At 43.6% G+C, this 22,301-nt stretch overlaps 1 protein-coding gene across 1 annotated transcript in view; it reads right to left on the bottom strand.

The window, feature by feature from the left end:
* Window positions 1-7,127: 7,127 nt before the first annotated feature.
* Window positions 7,128-22,301, bottom strand: part of scn2b (sodium channel, voltage-gated, type II, beta) — a 70,362-nt gene continuing 55,188 nt past the window's right edge. The window contains exons 3-5 of the mRNA XM_034168127.1: window positions 16,400-16,616; window positions 7,427-7,619; window positions 7,128-7,195 (exon numbers count right to left, since the gene is read on the bottom strand). Coding sequence (XP_034024018.1) covers window positions 7,186-7,195; window positions 7,427-7,619; window positions 16,400-16,616 — 420 coding nt within the window. The 3' untranslated portion in view covers window positions 7,128-7,185. The remainder of the gene's footprint in view (window positions 7,196-7,426; window positions 7,620-16,399; window positions 16,617-22,301) is intronic.

Here is a 22,301-nt window from a genome sequence, read left to right as displayed (position 1 = left end):
ATCATCACTCATCAAATTTGAACAAAACTAATGGGAATGCCCAAAACTACAATAACTATGGTTTGTGACATATTTGTGCAGTGGTTTTGTTCCTTCCTAGATGCTCATGGGAGGTGATCAGATGGTTAGAGGAGGACAGGATGGAGGAAAGGTCACAGGAAGGAGGCACTCGATTGCTTTAACAGTTTGCACACAGATTTGTTTATTGTTTGTTTTGTTTTTTCCTCAAAAACATCTCACTTGACAGTCTGCCATATAAATAACAATGTACCATGTTTTGGTGAACCCAACTCGGAATGACAATCTTATTGGTATTATTTATGTTACTACCAAAACAACTCCTCAATCAGGGGAAGGAGGAGTAACAGGAAGACAGAGGTCAGGAATGAGAGGAACAGTAGTAGCCAGTAAACCAGTATTGATTAGTATGTCTGGTATTTATATTGTTTAAATTTATTGTTGCAAATTGTTTTTCTTTTTTGCTGTCACTTTGGATGCTCTGTGTGCTTTTTACCCTGTATGTTGCTATACAATGCTGCTGGAACCTCCATTTCCCTGAGGGAGTCTTCCCAAGGGATCATTAAAGTTCTATTGAATGTAATCTATCTAATCTAATCAAAACCCATGATTAATTTAGAGGCAAATACAGCCTGTTTGCACCCAGCACCGTTCTATCCCCTCAGATTATGTGGCGCTGTATGAATAAGTGGCAATTAGACATGGACTAAAAGTAATTGGTCTATGTGTTTTAGACCCCTTGCACTCCAATTGTAAAGATAGAGCCCCAATAGTTAAGGAAACATGTATTTATCTCATGAAGAGACCAGCTCCATCCCATGAAAGTCACATCAGCTGGCATGGTGTGTCCAGCGCGCAATGATCCCCTGCAAATGTGATATGTGTTTTATTACAAATGTGGGGAAATCCCGCAGTGACACACGCCTCATGGAGGTGTCCTGTGAGGTGATTTCCTGCATGGCATGATATTCACAAGGGTTGCGGTGCACTGACGCAGCGGTCAGCTGAATCAATATGTCTTTTAATTTATTTCTATGTGAGGACATCAAGCTGATGTCAGTGCTTCCCGGCACAGTTATGCGATGTCATATTCTACAAGCCACTACAGGTGTTCCCCAGCTGGGAGTTGCGAGCACAGATATTTGAACAGCTGCAGGTCACAGGGGGACACACCCACCTATCTGCAGACCTTGGCAGCTCACAGAAAAAAAAGGATCACTCTCTGTTGCTTTGTTCTGTGATTTTAAATTAATGTATGTACTACAACCCCAATTCCAAGTTGGGACATTGTGAAAATGTAAATAAAAACAGAATACAATGATTTTTAAATCCTCTTCAACCTATATTCAGTTGAATACACCACAAGACAAGATATTTAATGTTCAAACTGATAAACTTTATTGTTTTTGTGCAAATATTTGTTCATTTTGAAATGGATGCCTGCAACACGTTTCAAAAAAGCTGGGACAGTTTACCACTGTGTTACATCACCTTTCCTTCTAACAACACTCAATAAGTGTTTGGGAACTGAGGATACTAATTGTTGAAGCTTTGTAGGTGGAATTCTTTCCCATTCTTGCTTGATGTACGACTTCAGTTCAACAGTCTGGGGCCTCCGTTGTCGTATTTTGCACTTCATAATGTGCCACACATTTTCAATGGGCGACAGGTCTGGACTGCAGGCAGGCCAGTCTAGTACCCGCACTCTGTTACTACGAAGCCACGGTGTTGTAACACGTGCAGAATGTGGTTTGGCATTGTCTTGCTGAAATAAACAGGGACGTCCCTGCAAACGACGTTGCTTGGATGGCAGCATGTGTTGCGCCAAACCTGGATGTACCTTTCAGCATTGATGGTGCCATCACAGATGTGTAAGTTGCCCATGCCAAGGGGCACTAACACACCCCCAGCTGGTTTTTGAACTTTGCGCTGGTAACAATCTGGATGGTCTTTTTCCTCTTTTGTCCAGAGGACACGACATCCATGATTTCCAAAAACAATTTGAAATGTGTATTCATCAGACCACAGCACACTTTTCCACTTTGCGTCTGTCCATTTCAAATGAGCTCGGGCCCAGAGAAGGTGGCGGTGTTTCTGGATGTTGTTGATGTATGGTTTTCACTTTGCATGGTAGAGATTTAACTTCTACTTGTAGATGTAGCGACGAATTGTGTTAACTGACAATGGTTTTCTGAAGGGTTCCTGAGCGCACGCGGTAAGATCCTTTACACAATGATGTTGGTTTTTAATGCAGTGCTGCCTGAGGGATCGAAGGTCACGGGTATTCAGTGTTGGTTTTTGGCCTTGCTGCTTACTTGTAGAAAGTTCTCCAGATTATCTGATTCTTCTGATTATATTATGGACTGTAGATGCTGGAATCCCTAAATTCCTTGCAGTTGAAAGTTGAGAAATATTGTTCTTAAACTGTTGGACTATTTTTTAACGCAGTTGTTCACAAAGTGGTGATCCTCGCCACATCTTTGCTTGTGAATGGCTGAGCCTTTTGGGGATGCTCCTTTTATACCCTGTCATGACACTCACCTGTTTCTAGTTAGGTGTTTTTTGAGCATTCATCAACTTTCCCAGTCTTTTGTTGCCCCGTCCCAACTCTTTTGAAATGTGTGGCAGGCATCCATTTCAAAATTACCAAATATTTGCACAAAAACAACAAAGTTTATCAGTTTGAACATTAAATATCTTGTCTTTGTGGTGTATTCAATTGAATATACAACCCCTGGCAAAAATTATGGAATCACTGGCCTCGGAGGATGTTCATTCAGTTGTTTAATTTTGTAGAAAAAAAGCAGATCACAGACATGACACAAAACTAAAGTCATTTCAAATGGCAACTTTCTGGCTTTAAGAAACACTATAAGAAATCAAGAAAAAAAGATTGTGGCAGTCAGTAACGGTTACTTTTTTAGACCAAGTGTTGTGAAAGTGCAGTGACACGGACCCACAACAGGGGGCGCAAATGAACAGCCAATGGATGAGCCAAAAAGTAACAATTTAATGTTGTGAAATGTGCACAACGAATATACAGACAATCTCAGAATATAATTACAGTCAATCCACAAAGGTGACGTGTGGCAGGCTCGAGGATAGAAGACGTCTGTCCTGAGAGGAGCCGGAACCACACGATTTCCGGCTGCCACAGAACCTGGTGAATACTGGAGCCGCCAAGTCCCGAATTCCCAGGTGATCACCGTCCCCGACTGTCGGATCTGGTACTTGCTGGCGAGAACAAAGACAGTCAAGTGTGGGTGTGTGTACACCCAGTAACAACAACGGTGGGAATGCCACCTCCACCTCTCACTCAGAATGCTGATGTATTTACAGTAATCCCTCAGAGGAAAAGAGTGCCGTCCTGCACTCACTCAGCCTCCACAGGAAGAGGGACCGGTACTCCTGCAAACACTCACAATATACAGCTTAAGATAAAAACAAATGGCTGATGATATTACCTCCAATGAAGTATGATATCTCGGCGATGAGGTGGAGATGACGTCTGGGTTTTATGGAGTGAGATGATGAAGAATGAGTGACAGCTGTCAGGAAGTAATGAGTAACAGCTGTCACTCCCGGCTGTGTCCGTGGCGGCAGCGCCCTCTCGTGCCTGAAGCCCGCACTTCAGGCAGGGCGCCCTCTGGTGGTGGGCCAGTAGTACCTCCTCTTCTGGCGGCCCACACAACACCAAGCAGAGGAAAAAAATATGGACTCACTCAATTCTGAGGAATAAATTATGGAATCACCCTGTAAATTTCCATCCCCAAAACTACACACTGCATCAAATCACATTGCTCGTTGACATTAACCCTATGTTATGAAATTGACCCTATGTGTCTTTTTGCAAGGAATGTTTTCACACTTTTTGCTCTATGGCAAGATGCATTATCTTCTTGAAAAATGATTTCCTCATCCTTAAACATCAGAAAAGTGTCCAAAATATCAACGTAAACTTGTGCATTTATTGATGATGTAATGACAGCCATCTCTCCAGTGCCTTTACATGACATGCAGCCCCATATCATCAATGACTGTGGAAATTTACATGTTGTCTTCAGGCAGTCATCTTTATAAATCTCATTGGAACGGCACCAAACAAAAGTTCCAGCATCATCACCTTGCCCAATGCAGATTCGAGATTCGTCACTGAATATGACTTTCATCCAGTCATCCACAGTCCATGATTGCTTTTCTTTAGCCCTTTGTAACCTTGTTTTTTTCTGTTTAGGTGTTAATGATGGCTTTCGTTTAGCTTTTCTGTATGTAAATCCCATTTCCTTTAGGCGGTTTCTTACAGTTCGGTCACAGACGTTGACTCCAGTTTCCTCCCATTCGTTCCTCATTTGTTTTGTTGTGCATTTTCGATTTTTGAGACATATTGCTTTAAGTTTTCTGTCTTGACGCTTTGATGTCTTCCTTGGTCTACCAGTATGTTTGCCTTTAACAACCTTCCCATGTTGTTTGTATTTGGTCCAGAGTTTAGACACAGCTGACTGTGAACAACCAACATCTTTTGCAACATTGCGCGATGATTTACCCTCTTTTAAGAGTTTGACAATCCTCTCCTTTGTTCAAACTGACATCTCTCGTGTTGGAGCCATGATTCATGTCAGTCCACTTGGTGCAACAGCTCTCCAAGGTGTGATCACTCCTTTTTAGATGCAGACTAACAAGCAGATGTGATTTGATGCAGGTGTTAGTTTTGGGCATGAAAATTTACAGGGTGATTCCATAATTTATTCCTCAGAATTGAGTGAGTCCATATTTTTTTCCTCTGCTTGGTCTAAAAAAGTAACCGTTACTGACTACCACAATCTTTTTTTCTTGATTTCTTATAGTGTTTCTTAAAGCCAGAAAGTTGCCATTTGAAATGACTTTAGTTTTGTGTCATGTCTGTGATCTGCTTTTTTTCTACAAAATTAAACAACTGAATGAACATCCTCCGAGGCCGGTGATTCCATAATTTTTGCCAGGGGTTGTAGGTTGAAGAGGATTTCCAAATCATTGTATTTTGTTTTTATTTACATTTTAAACAATGTCCCAACTTCACTGGAATTGGGTTTGTATTATTATTTTTTTGTCCTGCGCCTGTCTGATGTCTGTGTTTGTAATGTAACACCTTGCGTGCATGGTCACGTCCAGCTGACAGGCACCGTATATCCACAGCAAAGCATATGAGCAAAGCAATCACACAAGAATGAGTTCATGCCTTCACCCTTATTTAATTTTATTTAATGTCAACTCTTTCTGTCTGTCAGGTAAACTACAATTTACGTGGTGGAAGTGACATCACAGTACGGTGATGTCACTGGCCGGTCCTTCTGTGTGCATGAGCGCCCCACCACACATGTGCGCTGTGTGTTCACCAGCTGAGTTATAAGACACAGCAGTCAGCTGTTTCAGCAGCGCACTGTGCTGGACAGTGACCAGACTCCGGGACCTTCAGCCACAGCTGACAATGTTGGATTCATAGTGTGTGTGTGTGTGTGGGGGGGGGGGTTCTGCAAAGTTACACCATGTGTGTTGCTAGGTTACGCCACACTGTGTGACACTTAGACACTTTTCACAGATAGGTTGAATGTGGTTGCCTGTTATCTACTATCATACAAGCAGTGTGAATAGCCCCCCGCCTTTTCTAAGTGTCAAGCGAGCGGTCTTACATGTTCGTGTGTGGCACCTGGAATTGGCCGACACCTGCCAAGAGGGAGGATCAAATGGGCACTTGCAGGGCGTTGTGGCGACAGCTACGAGGCCGATTTTCACAAGTGACATGTAATTCCTCCTTCGTGTGCTACTCAGCTTCAATCGTGTTATGTGTGAAAGGGCTCCTTAATCATGAGCTTAACCATAACCACAACACAGATGAATGTTCCATAGTTGTCAAAAAATGTCTCCCCACTCATTGTTAAAAAAAAGCGATATTGGCCTCAAGGCCTTGTGTTCCCCATCACTGAATTGTGTGTAGTCCCATACCTCTTGTGAATGGGAAATATTTCCATACAGACTGGTCATAACAACAATCAAGTAATGAGACAACTTCAAACTGCATTGTAATAATCACTGTGAAGACTAGTTTCAAGTTTTTATTCAGGAGACTACATACAGAGAAAAAAAGGAAACAGAAAAATCTGAGTTGAAGTCGTGATTTATTGGTTTGTGTGGGAAAGATGTGGAAGGTTGACTGAAAAGTGGTTAAAGGCTACAGTGGAGTACCACCTTGACCTAAATCTTCAAGAGATACATCCTTGCTGCAAATCAAATCCATGGAAATTTAGAGAGAGGTCAGTGTTCATCGTAAATGGACAAAAATTTGTCTCTGTGACCTTCTTAACCAGGTGAAGGCCATTCATCATCAGATTGACCTAGACCTTCAAGAGATCTATCCTTGCTCCATATTTGGTAAACCTCTGTTATCTATATTATAATATCTATATTATAAGTGGCCCCTGTGTGCATGTGTATGGCTTCGATCACACAAAAACCAGGAAGAGCTGACATTTGCCATTTGGCATGGTTATGTATTTTGGGTCAAGGATGAATGCTGCGAAAATGGAAAGTTGATAGGATAAATATTTTTGGAGAAATTAGCAACATTATCAAACAATAGTGAACAATGGACATTGTGCTGGAGTTCGGGGTCATTCTTGTTATTGATTTATTGTGTTTTTGTAACTCATTTGGTTTCATCAGTTTAGATAAGTTTCTTGTTGCTATTACCATGAGTGAAATATATTGTAGTTTTAATGTCTTCAGCCACTGTCTGTTTGTCAAATTAAAACCACCTGCTTACAGCAGCTGTGCATGCATGCAACTTTTATCAGGGACAAAAACAGCACAGCTGACATTTGCTGTATGGCATGCTTATGCATTCTGTGTCAAGGATGAACGGCGCCAAAACGTAACACTGATAGGACTAATAGTTTATTTTGACCTCACACACCTTTCCAGCAGGTGGCGGGGGACAATGATGCAATGGGGCTACCTAACGCATCACACTGTGATGGAAAGGGGTCCTGACAAAGCATAAAAAATGTTAAAAAAAATCTTATCTTCAGAATTTCTACCTCTTCTTAGCAAATAGGGTTCATTTGGCTTGACATATAAATTACTTACCAGACAAAGGTGAGAGCTCCTCAGGCCATTGGCTTTCTTATGACCCCGCTATGGTTGTCTGTAAGTGCAAAACAGAAATATCAGTTTATACGTTTTAAATGTAGAATTATTTTCAAATTCAAACATTGCTTTAGGAAACATTAAATTTGTGTTGTGAATGTTGTAATTATTATTTATTTACATAGCAGATAAAAGTGAAGACAATTCAGATTTTAAGCCCAGAGACTCAGCAACTTTAGTAGATTTATTTAATCATTGGATATTAAGGAGGTACTGATGACACTCTTACTTGGTTCCTTCCTCTGTAACACCCTCAGTCTCCAGTTTTCCTTCCTCCTCCATCTTTTCCTCTGAAATCAGTTCCTGTTTCCTGTGTCGACGGAGACATTTCACTACAACCATGGAAAGGATCAGCAGAGCCAGTGCTCCACCAACTGATGCGCCAATTGCAACAGCAATGGTTGAGTCCCTGGGAGGCGGAACTGCGAGGAGAGGGTTAAGTATTTTATAGACAAAGTCTGGAGATAAGTGCATTGCTGGGTAAAAGCTAGGCTGGGATGATTAAACAGAGTGGAAAAGTAAAGTGCTGCTGAGTTAGCGAGTGTGTGTGAGTGAGAGAGAGAGAAGCTGAGTAAGTTCAAAGTCTTGTGGGTCATCAATATCTAAAAAGCTGACTCATCACCAGTTGGTTTTCATGCTTAAGGACACACACACACACACTAACGTACACAGTGCATATGGGAAGTATTCACAGCCCTTCACTTTGTCCACATTTTGTTACAGCCTTATTCCAAAATGGATGAAATTCATTTTTTTTCCATCAAAATTCTATACACAATACCCCATAATGACAATATGATTTTTTTTTTAATTTTGAGAAATTTGCAAATTTATTAAAAATCAAAAAATAAAAACTGAGGAATCACATAAGTATTCACAGCCTTGCCATGAAGATCAAAATTGTGCTCAGGTGTATCATGTTTCCACTAATCATCCTTGAGATGTTTCTGCAGCTTAATTGGAGTCGACCTGGGGTAGATTCAGTTAATTAGATATGATTTGGAAAGACACACACCTGTCCACATATGAGGTCTCACAGTTGACCAAACCAAGCATGAATCAAAGGAATTGTCTGTAGACCTCCAAGACAGGATTTCTAGAGACACAAATTTGGGGAAGTGTACAGAAAAACATTTCTGCTGATTTGAAGGTCCCAGTGAGCACAGTGGCCTCCATCATCCATAAATGGAAGAGGTTCAGAAGGGCCTTAGTCAGGAAGGTGACCAAGAACCAAGATCTCCAGCATTCCTCTGTGGAGAGAGGAGAACCTTCTCTCTGCAGCAATCCAATAATCAAGCATATATGGTAGATTGGCCAGACGGAAGCCATTCCTCAGCAAAAGGCACATGGCAGCACACCTGGAGTTTGCTAAAATGCACCTGAAGTGACTCTCAGACCATGAGAAACAAAATTCTGATGAGACATTTTTTTGGCATGAATGCCTGGCGTCATGTTTGGAAGAAACCAGGCACCATCCCCACAGTGAAGCATGGTGTTGGCAGCATCATGCTGTGGGGATGTTTTTCAGTGGCAGGAACTGAAGTTTGACAGAGAGCATATGGATGATCCAGAAGAGGACTAGAAGAATATCATGTGGTCAGATGAAACCAAAATAGAACATTTTGGTAAAAACTCAACTCGTCATGTTTGGAGGAAGAAGAATGCTGAGTTGTATTCCAAGAACACCATAGCTACTGTGAAGCCTGTTGGTGGAAACATCATGTTTTGGAACTGTGTTTCTGCAAAGGGGACAGGACGACTGATCTGTGTTAAGGGAAGAATGAACAGGGCCACGTATCATGAGATTTTAAGCCAAAACCTCCTTCCATCAGTGAGCGCATTGAAGATGCAACGTGGCTGGGTCTTCCAGCATGACAATGAGCCCAAACACACCACTTGGGTAATGAAGGAGTGGCTCCATAAAAAGCATTTCGAGGTCCTGGAGTGGCCAAGCCAGTCTCCAGACCTCAACCCCATAGAAGGGAGTGGAGGGAGTTGAAAGTCCGTGTTGCCCAGCGACAGCCGCAAAACATCACTGCTCCAGAGATCTGCATGGTGGAATGGGACAAAATACCAGCTACAGTGTGTGCAAACCTGGTGAAGACTTACAAGAAACGTTTCACGTCTGTCATTGCCAACAAAGATTATGTGACAAAGTATTGTTGAATTTTTTTTATTGACCAAATACTTATTTTCCACCATAATTTACAAATAAATTCTTTAAAAATCCTACAATGTAACTTCCTGGATTTTTTTTCTCATTTTGTCTCTCATAGTTGAAGTGCACTTATGATGAAAATTACAGACTTTTCTCATCTTTCTAAGTAGGGGAACTTGCACAATGAGGGACTGACTAAATACTTTTTTACCCCACTGTATGTGATCATTTCTTTTTAGTTATTTGTACTGCTGTTTAGTTATCTCCCCCATTCACAACACAAACGCCACATGTGTTGTGGATGGGGGAGCGCAACACACGTGCGATTCACACGCACAGCACGTGTTGCAGGGGGGAGCCGACACTCTGGCATGCCACATGTGCATTGATGTTTTGCAACGCCACACTCGTAGGGGCACAGACAAATTTCACAGCCAGCTCAAAAGTGATCGTCTGCTCACTATTTTCATGCTAATAGAGTGAATGGCCACACATTTTCTAAGTGCCAAGCAAGCGGTGTTAGATGTTCGTGTGTGTCACCTGGAATTTGGCTGACACCTGCCGTGACAGGTTTCAAATGGGCTCTCACAGGTCACTCTCTGTCTTTCAGCCACTGGTGTGCGCAAATACGTAGTTGTAGCAACAGATACACAAGGTGTTGGAGGCAGCTACGATTTTACATGTATTGCATACAATTCCTGCTTTGTGTGCAATTCAGCTACATTCATACTATGTGTGAAGGGACCCTAACACCTTGTGGCATTGCTAATATAATACAAGTCATCATTTTTCTTAAAAGCATTAACATTTGGTGAGAGCACCAATTCACTTGGCAAGGAATTCCATAATACAATTGATCTGTTACTAAATCATTTTTTTCAGTCTACACCTTAAAACCTCAAGGTTCAACTCATGCCCTCTCAAACCAGCATATCTTCTCACAGTAGCTAAAGAGAATAAGAAATTGATCTGATGGTAGATTTACTGGGAAACCTTTGTAATGAGCGACATCATTATTGAACTGTTTATGAAGAAAGAAGAGTGGATAGACTTGAGTGGGTGATGAGCAGCTTTGGGTCATTTAATTGATTTTGATATATTTTTAATTGCTACTGATTACTTCTTGGTTCAGATCACTGTTCCTGGTGTGGAGTGAGGGATGTCAGTTCCAGGAACATGCGACAGGTGTCCATAGGCCCAGTAGCTTGTATGTAATCTGTTTAATTCTGTCATTTATAGGGTTGGGTATCGAGAATCGGTTCTTTTCAAGAATCGTTAAGAAATGATTCGATCCACCGACATCAAAAGCCTTTGTGCTTAACGATTCCCTTATCGGTCTTTCAGAGTGGCCGTTGTTTTTGAGGGTGTTTGTCGGAAAAATGATCATTCCTCTACGTTGATTACAGACCCTGCAGCGGGTCTGTAATCAACCGTTTCTGCAGTGCGACTCCACTTTGAAGCGTGAACCAATGAAGCAATGCTTCGATCCACTGGCTTGTTGATTCTTTGATTCACTGCTCTTCATAAGTGGGAAGTTTGCGTCTTAACCCCTCTCAAAGCCAATAAAATATCGTGAGTCACTTTTGTGTGTATCAAAGTCAGTAACTGGGACTCATGTCTTGTTGCAGTCAAGAAACGAGAATCGTCCTCTGTTCCATTTGCACACCTTCATACGCTGTGTCGCTCTCTGCCGAGACAGTCTGGTCGGAATTAATAACAAAATGATTCAAAATGAATCGCCGCTTTAAATAAAATGACACCACTTTACAAACGTAATACAGAACAGAAACTACAATCGACTAAAACATTTTTTCATCCCAAAATGAGACATGCTGCATTCTTAATGAATTACATCCTGACGTGCAGCGCAGCCAGCTGTAAGAGCTCAGCTGAGATGTATGGAAAGACATTCATGCCAATAGTGTCTGAAAGGAAATGCTTTTGACAAAAACTACAGATTTTGTTTATTCCTATTTATGTCCAGAACTCAAGGATCCACCATGTAGAGTTTATTATGTCCAGAGTTTAAGGATCCAGTAACCAGTTTCACATTTATTTACTTTATGTCTCAATAAAACATTGTTCAGTTTCAATTCAAGTTCAATTTAATCAGCTTATAAAGTACCAAATCACAACAAAAGCTGTCTCAAGGTGCCTCACACAGAACAGTTCAACATAAAAAATTTAAATAAAAAAAAAAATTCAAATACATAAAAACAAAATATATAAATACATTAAAAACAGAAGTAAAATAATAAAACAGATAAAAAAAAACTATTCATAAGAAAGAGAATAAAAATAGGTTTATGTCTTGACTTAAAAATGTCCATGGACTCTGATTGCCTCATGGTCGCAGGAAGACCGTTCCACAGAGCGGGTGCATGATAAGAAAAAACTCTTTGACCCGCAGACATAGAAAACCTGTAAAGCCTATTTTTATTACACAAAAAATTCACAAGAGGTATCGATAAGGGAATCGATAATAATCGGATCGATAAGTGGAATTGATAATGGTATCAATATCGATAAAATCTTATCGATACCCATCCCTAGTCATTTGTGTTTATTGCGTTTTTTGCTTGGCTCGTGGTCTTATGAGTAAATGTGGCTGGCTGTTATCAGTTTTGTCTTCTTTCATTGATATATCAAGTGATTTTGGATATGAAGTATGCAATGTTTATTTGGGTTGTGACATCAAATGATAATGCAACCTTACATTTGTCTTTGCAAACTTCTCATGGACCCATAAAGACAGTCCATGTCCTCCATGCTTATGTCTGTTCCTTTATTTATTTACAAACTCGAATCAAAAAAGTTAGGACATATGGAAAATGCAATAAGTAAATAAATAAATGAATTAATCCCCTTGCAGAGATTCCTACATTTACTTTGACTTCTGTTTAGTGCTGATGGTATGAACCCAAGATATTTCATGTTTTCTGTTGTTAATTTCACTTCATTTGTTAATATACACACACTCATCTTCAACCACTTGGTCCAATTATGGGTCACGATGGGCTGGAGCCTATCCCAGCAGTCACAGAGCACGAGGCAGGGTGCACCCTGGACAGGATGCCAGTCTGTTGCAGGGCCACATACAGTGGGGAAAATAAGTATTTGACCCCCTGTCAGTTTTGCAGGTTTTCCCACCTACAAAGAATGGAGAGGTCGGTAATTTTTATCCTAGGTATACTTCAACTGTGAGAGACAGAATCTAAAAAAAAAAAAAAAAAAATCCAGTAAATCACATTGTATGATTTTTAAATAATTAATTTGCATTTTATTGCATAAAATAAGTATTTCACCCCCTAGAAAAACAGAGCTTAACAATTGGTACAGAAACATTTGTCTGCCATTACAGAGGTCAGATGTTTCCTGCAGTTCTTGACCAAGTTTTCACACACTGCAACAGGGATTTTGGTCCACTCCTCCATACAGATCTTCTCCAAATCTTTCAGGTTTGGAGTTTCAGCTCCCTCCAAAGATTGTCTATTGAATTCAGGTCTGGAGACTGGCCAGGCCACTCCAGGACCTTGAAATGCTTCTTACGGAGCCCCTCCTTAGTTTGCCTGGCTGTGTGTTTGGAGTTATTGTCATGCTGGAAGACCCAGCCATGACCCATCTTCAATGCTCTTACTGAGGGAAGGAGGTTGTTTGCCAAAATCTCGCAATACATGACCCTATCCATTCTCCCTTCAATACGGTGCAGTCGTCCTGTCCCCTTTGCAGAAGAGCACCCTCAGAATATGATGTTTCCAGCCCCATGCTTCACGTTTGGGATGGTTTTCTTGGGGTTGTTCTCATCCTCTAAACATGGTAAGTGGAGTTGATTCCAAAAAGCTCTATTTTGGTCTCATCTGACCACATGACCTTCTCCCATGCCTCCTCTGGATCATCCAGATGGTCAATGGTGAACTTCAAACGGGCCTGGACATGTGCTGGCTTGAGCAGGGGGACCTTGCTGCCCTGCAGGATTTTAAACCATGACAGTATCATGTGGTACTAATGTAATCTTTTTGACTGTGGTCCCAGCTCTCTTCAGGTCATTGACCAGGTCCTCCTGTGTAGTTCTGAGCTTTCTCAGAATCATCCTTACCCCACAAAGTGAGATCTTGCATGGAATCCCAGACCGAGGGAGATTGACAGTCATCTTGTGTTTCTTCTACTTTCTAATAAATAATCATAACAGTTATCTTCTACCAAGCTGCTGGTCTGTTGTCCTGTAGTCCATCCCAGCCTTGTGCAGGTCTACAGTTTTGTCCCTGGTGTCCTTAGACAGCTCTCTGGTCTTGGCTATGGTGGACTGGTTGGAGTGTGATTGATTGAGTGTGTGAACAGGTGTCTTTTATACAGGTAATACGTTCAAACAGGTGCAATTAATACAGATAAAGAGTGCAGAATAAGAGTGCTTCTTAAAAAAAATTAACAGGTCTGTGTGAGCCAGAATTCTTGCTGGTTGGTAGGGGGTCCAATACTCATTTTATGCAATAAAATCTAAATTAATTATTTAAAAATCATACAATGTGATTTTCTGGATTTTTTTTTTTATTATTCTGTCTCTCACAGTTGAAGTGTACCTACGATAAAAATTACAGACCTCTCCATTCTTTGTAGGTGGGAAAACCTTCAAAACTGACAGGGGGTCAAATACGTATTTTCCCCACTGTACGAGGTCTGTTAGAAAAGTATCTGACCTTATTATTTTTTTCAAAAACCATATGGATTTGAATCACGTGTGATTAAATCAGACATGCTTGAACCCTCGTGGGCATGCAAGAGTTTTTTCACGCCTGTCCGTTACGTCATTCGCCTGTGGGCAGTCTTTGAGTGAGGAGTCTCCCACCCTCTCGTCGATTTTTCATTGTTTAGGAATGGCTCAGAGACTGCTGCTTTGTTTGATAAAAATTTTTTCAAAAGCTGTAAGGCACAACTGAGTGGACACCATTCGATAAATTCAGGTGGTTTTCGGTAAAAATTTTAACGGCTGATGAGAGATTTTGGTCTGGTAGTGTCGCTTTAAGGACGGCCCACGACGCCTGACGGTGATCTGCGCTTCGAGGCGGCAGCATCTCGCCGTTTCAAGTTGAAAACTTCCACATTTCAGGCTCTGTTGACCCAGGAAGTCGTCAGAGAACAGAGAACTTTCAGAAGAAGTCGGCATGAGGAGTTTTATTCGGACATTCCATTGTTAACGGACATTTTGTAATGAAAGAACGTGCGGGCAGAGTCGCATGTCGGGCCGGGGGTTGCGACAGGAAAAACACCTCCGTTGGAAACCTTAACGGACAAGTTGGAACATGCCCAAGCTGTTAAACAATTTCTCAGTTACTCACTTGTTGAAAGCCATCAAAAGCCGCCTGAATTTTACAAATGGTTTTCAACACGGAGGTGTTTTTCCTGTCGCGGCGCACACAGATTTGCGCGCACGTCTTTCATTACAAAATGTCCTTAAACAGTGGAATGTCCGCATAAAGTCCTCATGCCGGCCTCTTCTGAATCTTCTCTGTTCTCTCATGACGTCCTGGGTGAATTAAGCCTTAAATTAGGATGTTTTCAGGTCGAAACAGGCCGACGACGGTACCTGGAAGCGCTGCGCGACGTCCCGCTCCGTGGGAAGTCCTTACAGCGACAGAAACACCCCATAATCTCTCATCAGCCGTTAAACCTTTCACCGAAAACCAGCTAAATTTCTCGAATAGTGTCCACTCGGATATTCCTCACAGGTCCAGAAAAAATTTTGATAAAGCAACGCGCGCCGTCTCGAGCAGCGTGTGAAACAAAGGAATTTAGCCGAGAGGGCTGTACCAGTGCTCACTCAAGGCCTGCCCACAGGGAAATGACGTCACCGACACGCGTGAAAAAACTCACGCATGCGCACGAGGGTTCAAGCATGATTGGTGTAATCGCACGTCATTCAAATCCATATAGTTAAAAAAAAAATAAAAGTGTCGGTTTCTTATCTAATACACCTCGTATAGAAAACATACACACCTGCACACACACCTACGGACAATTTCAAGTTTCCAATCCACCTAACTTGTTAATATACACTACCAGTCAAATGTTCGGACACACTTTCCCATTCAGTGGGAAAGTGTATTATTTCAAACAGGTGATGACAACAGGTGACTGTAATCATGATTTGGTACAAAAGCAGTCTCCACGAAAGGTTGAGTCTTTGAATAGCAAATGTCTGATGTAATGCAATGTTACTGCATGGCTGTGGAAGGAGACATGGCTGCAGAAGGAGAGGCTATGGATGCTAGAATGGTCTACCTGCAATCCTGACTGGTCCTCAGCAGAGAATGTGAGGAAAAATTAGAAATTAAAAATGCAGCAATAACCACCTTGTACTATTGTACACCTTAAAATGTCTTTGCAAGAACAATGGGACAAAATGGCACCTGACAATCTTTATCACTTGCTATGCAATGCCAAAACCTTTTTTAAGTGTTGTGAGAAAGAAAGGCAACATTACAAAGTGATAAAAGGTTTAGTGCCTCAACTTTTTTTGAAATGTGCTGGAGGCCCTCAGTGCAGGAATGGACGTGTATTTACACATGAAATGAAGTTGACCACACAAACATGAAACATCTTGGATTCATGCACTTTACAATGAAATAAAAAAAAACAGTAAATGTAAAAATCACTGTGTTTTTTTATGAATTTGCAATTTCCATACTGTCCCAACATTTTTCTGATTTGGGGTTTTAAATCATGCCAAATTACAACTGAATCTGAAGGCATTTTATACATGGAGAAGGTCAAACATGACATTTCCTTCACATCAGGACTATTCTGAAGAAAAACCTCATTTTACTTTAAGAGGAAGAAAACTTAAGCAGAACATGACTATGAAGGAGCTATCTGCTGTGAGTGAAAAATGTATGTAAATATGCTCTTTGTTAGCAAGCACTATTCCACAACACTTCTGTCTCCTATAATTGGACTTTCTGCTTTGGATTTAGCTTAATCTTGCATCTATCACAGCACTGATTAGAAGTTATCCAGTAAGTTGTGATGAATGCGTATGTTCATGCTTACGTTCAGTGACAACATTGAGCTTTATGACTCCATGTCCTGTGATGCGGTCTGGGGGATTTCTCACATAGCAGTGGTAAATCCCTTCATCTTCAGGTTGTACATCTGATAGGGTGATGGAGAGGTCATTCTTATCAAGGTTCCCAGCAAATGTCACTCTGTCTCCAAATCGTTCTGGCCGTTGAGGCACCATTCCTTTTTTCTTATAGTATGTCATAAACTATAAACAGAGACAGACAGAGAGAGGATCTATCAGTTTTAATCACATTCCAATTTAGAATTAATGATGTGCTTAAGTGTTACAGGAACCTAGAACATTTTGCTTGCATATACATTTCATACTGCTTAGAGAATCTTTAATAGTCTGTCTAACAGATAACTATGGGACAGTTTGGATCAAACAGTGACCATCGGCACTGCACCACTGCTGTAATAATCATATAATACAGTGATTACCAGAGTTTTTCTACAGGGCCTCCCTTTTGTAGATAAGAACATTTTCAAGTACATCCCCCACTCCGCCCACTCTGACATATGTTTTTTTTTTGTCTTATTGCTTTCAAACCCCAATGGAATTTATTTTGAGCATTACTTTTGAACAAAACAATATAAGCAAACAGAAAATTCACCTTTAGAGTGGAATTACTGAAAGTGGCATATATCATCCATCCATCCATCCATCCATCCATTTTCTTCCGCTTTATCCGGAGTCGGGTCGCGGGGGCAGCAGCTCAAGCAAAGCCACCCAGACCTCCCGATCCACACACACCTCCCCCAGCTCCTCCGGGGGAACCCCAAGGCGTTCCCAAGCCAGCCGAGAGATGTAGTCCCTCCAGTGTGTCCTGGGTCTTCCCCGGGGCCTCCTTCCAATGGGACGTGCCCGGAACACCTCTCCTCGACGTGGAGGAGCAGCGGCTCGACTCCGAGCTCCTTCCGAGTGACCGAGCTCCTCACCCTATCTCTAAGGGAGCGCCCAGCCACCCTGCGGAGGAAACTCATCTTGGCCGCTTGTACTCGCAATCTCGTTCTTTCGGTCATGAGCCAAATCTCATGACCATAGGTGAGGATCGGAACGTAGATCGATCAGTAAATTGAGAGCTTTGCCCCCCTACTAAGCTCTCTCTTCACCACGATGGTCCGATACAGCAACCACATCACTGCAGATGCTGCACCGATCCATCTATCGATCTCACGCTCCATCCGTCTCTCACTCGTGAACAAGACCCCGAGATACTTAAACTCCTCCACTTGAGGCAAGGACACTCCACCGACCTGAAGACGGCAAAGCACCTTTTTCCGGTCGAGAACCATGGCCTCGGATTTGGAGGTGCTGATTTTCATCCCAGATGCTTCACACTCGGCTGCAAACCGCTCCAGTGCACGCTGAAGGTCCTGATTTGACGAAGCCAACAGAACCACATCGTCCACAAACAGCAGAGACAAAATTCTGTGGTTCCCAAACCAGACCCCCTCTACACCCTGGCTGCGCCTAGAAATTCTGTCCATAAAAATTATGAACAGAACCGGTGACAAAGGGCAGCCCTGGTGGAGGCCAATGTGCACTGGAAACAGGTTTGACTTACCAAGCTCCTGCTGCGGTCGTACAGGGACCGGATAGCCCTTAGCAAAGGACCCCGGACCCCGTACTCCTGGAGCAATCCCCACAGGGTGCCCCGAGGGACACGGTCGAACGCCTTCTCCAGATCCACAAAACACATGTGGACTGGTTGGGCGAACTTCCATGAACCCTCGAGCACCCAATGGAGCGTGTAGAGCTGGTCCAGTGTGCCACGACCAGGACGAAAACCACACTGCTCCACCTGAATCCGAGGTTCGACCATCGGTCGAATTCTCCTTTCCAGTACTCTGGAATAGACCTTACCGGGGAGGCTGAGGAGTGTGATCCCCCTATAGTTGAAACACACCCTCCGGTCCCCCTTCTTAAACTGAGGGACCACAACCCCGGTGTGCCAATCCAGAGGCACTGTCCCCGATCGCCACGCGATGTTGCTGAGGTGTGTCAGCCAAGACAGTCCCACAACATCCAGAGACTTAAGATACTCAGGACGGATTTCATCCACCACAGGAGCCTTGCCACCGAGGAGCTTTCTAACCACCTCAGTGACTTCGGCCTGGGTAATGGATGAGTCTGCCTCTGAGTCCCCAGTCTCTTCTTCCTCTTCGGAAGACATGACGATGGGATTGAGGAGATCCTCAAAGTACTCCTTCCACCGCCGACAACATCCCGAGTCAGGGTCAACAGTTCCCCACCCACACCGTAAACAGTGCTGGTGGAGAGCTGCTTCCGCCCCCTGAGGCGTCAGACGGTTTGCCAGAATCTCTTCGAGGCCGACCGATAGTCCTCCTCCATGGCCTCCCCAAACTCCTCCCAGACCCAAGTTTTTGCCTCTGCAACCGCACGGGCTGTGGCACGCTTGGCCTGCCGGCACCTGTCAGCTGCCTCTGGGGTCCCACCTACCAACAAAGATAAGTAGGACTCCTTCTTCAGCTTGATGGCATCCCTTACTTCCGGTGTCCACCACCGGGTTCGGGGATTGCTGCCGGGACAGGCACCAGAGACCTTGTGACCACAACTACAAGTGGCCGCATCGACAGTGGAGGTGGAGAACATGGTCCACTTGGACTCCATGTCTCCAACCTCCCCCGGGATCTGGGAGAAGCTCTCCCGGAGGTGGGAGTTGACGACCTCGCTGACACAGGTTTCCGCCAGTCGTTCCCAGCAGACCCTCATGATACATTTGGGCCTGCCAGGTCTGACCGGCTTCCTCCCCTCCCAGCGGATCCAACTCACCACCAGGTGGTGATCGATTGACAGCTCAGCCCCTCTCTTCACTCGAGTGTCCGAGACACGTGGCCAAAGGTCAGATGATACGACTACAAAGTCGATCATCGACCTCCGGCTCAGGGTGTCCTGGTGCCACGTGCACTTATGGACACCCTTGTGCTCGAACATGGTGTTCATGATGGACAAACTGTGACTAGCACAGAAGTCCAACAACTGAACACCACTCGGGTTCAGATCGGGGAGGCTGTTTCCCGATCACCCCCTCCAGGTCTCACTGGAGTCCCCAGTCGGAGCGCTATCTAGTACCCCTCCCAGGGACTCCAGGAAGGTCGGGTACTCTGCACTGCTGCTTGGCCCGTAGACCGAGACAACGGTGAGAGACCTGTCCCCGACCCGAAGGCGTAGGGACGCGACCCTCTCGTTCACCGGAGTGAACTTCAACACATGGCGACTGAGCTCTCCGCCTCTCCCCGTGGGCAACGCCAGAAAAATGAAGCGTCCAGCCCCTCTCCAGGAGTTGGGTACCAGAGCCCAAGCTGTGCGTGGAGGTGTCTCTTGTCTCTTGTCGGTATCTCTCAACCTCCCGCACAAGCTCAGGCTCCTTCCCCCCCACAGCGAGATGACATTCCACGTCCCAACAGCCAGGGGCTGTGAGCATGGACCGGGCCGCCGGGCCACTCGCCCGCGACCGCAACCCAATCCTCTCTGCACCCAACCCCCATGGCCCCCTCTGCAGGTGGTGAACCCACAGGGCCCCATGGGCTAAGGCCTGACCACCAGGCGCTCGCGCACAAGCCCCAACCCCAGGCCTGGCTCCAGGGTGGGGCCCCGGCTGCGCCATACCGGGCGACGTCTCGGTCCTTGATTTTTTACTGGTCATAGAGGTTCTGAACTGCCCTTAGTCTGACCCGTCACCTAGGACCTGTTTGCCTTGGGAGACCCTACAGGGAGCACAAATCCCCCAACAACATAGCTCCTAGGATCATCCGGGTACGCAAACTCCCCCACCACAATAAGGTGGCAGCTAGAGGGGGAGGGCATATATCATGTATCTTTAAAAAGAAGAAAAAAAAATGTACATCACAAACTTGTCCATGTTATGCCTCATCAGTATTGTCAGATAGACCTGATGGTTTCCAGCTCAAAAGTTGTTCAGAAACCACTGAAATGTTCACAGAACTATATAACTATAATATATATATATATATATATATATATATATATATATATATATATATATATATATATATATATATATATATATATATATATATATATATATATACACGAGGTCTGTTAGAAAAGTTTCCGACCTTTTTATTTTTTTAAAAACTATATGGATTTGAATCATGTGCGCTTGCATCAGCCAAGCTTGAACCATTCGGTGAAGATTCTATCGGTGTCACACAGATTAAGGAGGATTACAACCAGATTAAAGACGGCCCACACCGGAAGAGGGCGCGCCACGCTCCGAGCGGCCATCGTGAAACCATTCGGAAGATTCAGATGGCTTTCGGTGGCTTTTCAGTCGAGTGAGTATCCGTGAAATTGTGTAACAGCTGGGCATGCCACAACATGTCCTGTGAGACTTCCAACACGGAGGTGTTTTTTGTTGTGAGCCATGAGCGGCTCCGTCCCGATGCGCGAATTCCTCCGCACGTCTTTCATTACAAAATCTCCTGTAACAGTGGAATGTGCTGCAAAAGTGCTGATGTCCACATTTTATGAGATTTCTCTGGTAGTCACACGACATCCCGGATCAACACAGCCTTCACTTTGGAAATGATCTGGTCGTTTCAGCCTGTCGATGGCAGCTCGAAGCGCGGCGCGCCCTCAGCCGCTGTGGGCCGTCTTTAATCCGGTTGTAATCCTCCTTAATCTGTGTGATGCCGATAGAATCTTCACCGAAAGCCATCTGAATTTTCCGAATGGTTTCCACCTGGCTGTCTCACACAGTTTCTGAAAAAATTTTCATGGAGCAAAGCGGCAGTCGCTCAGCCATTTCCCTGACAATGAAAATCCGACGAGGGGGGTGGACCAGTGCTCACTCAAAGCCTGCCCACAGGCGAATGACGCAACCGACAGGCGTGAAAAAACTCACGCATGCGCACGAAGGTTCAAGCTTGGCTGATGCAAGCGCACATGATTCAAATCCATATAGTTTTTGCAAAAAATAAAAAGGTTGGATATTTTTCTAACAGACCTCATGTATATATATATAATATAAAGACGTGCGGGCGGACTGCAGCGTCGGCTCGCAGCGCCGCGACGCTCCGTCACAGGAAAAACACCTCTGCTGGAAGCCTTAAGGACAAGTTGGAACATCTCCAGCTGATAAACAATTTCTCATATACTCACTCCACTGAAAGCCATCAAAAGCCAACTGGATTTTAACAAATGGTTATCAACACGGAGGTGTTTTTCCTGTGCCACCGCACCGCGTCGGCTGCGTCCCGACGCGCGGACCCGTCCGCACGTCTTTCATTAAAAAAATCTCCTTTAACAGTGGAATATCCGGATAAAATGCTGAAACCGACTTCTTCTGAAACGTCTCTGTTCTCTCACGACGTCCTGGATCAATAGAGCCTGAAATGTGGAGGTTTTAAGCTTGAAACAGGCTGACGACGGCGGCTGAGAGCGCTGCGCGACGTCTCGCACCGTGAAAAGTCCTTAAAGCGACAGAATCACCTCAAAATCTCTCATCAGCTGTTAAAATTTTCACTGAAAACCAGCTTAATTTTTCGAACCATGTCCACTTCGATGTGTCTCACAGGTTTAGAAAAAATTTTGATCAAACAAAGTGCCAGTCTCTCAGCAACTTCTCAGACAAAGGAATTCCGACGAGGCGCTGGACGACTCCTCCCACAAGGAGTGCTCACAGGTGAATGACGTCACCGACAGGCGTGGAAAAACTCACGCATGCGCACGAGGGTTCAAGCATGTCTGACGTAAAAACATATGAATGAAATCCATATAGTTTTTGAAAAAAATAAAAAGGACCTATACTTTACGGACAGCCCTCGTATATATATATATATATATATATATATATATATATATATATATATATATATATATATATATATATATATATATATA

Source organism: Thalassophryne amazonica, chromosome 4 (genome assembly GCF_902500255.1).
Source record: "Thalassophryne amazonica chromosome 4, fThaAma1.1, whole genome shotgun sequence".
Taxonomy (NCBI): domain Eukaryota; kingdom Metazoa; phylum Chordata; class Actinopteri; order Batrachoidiformes; family Batrachoididae; genus Thalassophryne; species Thalassophryne amazonica.
Note: the sequence above shows the minus strand (reverse complement) of the source record. Positions and strands in the feature narration are given on the sequence as shown.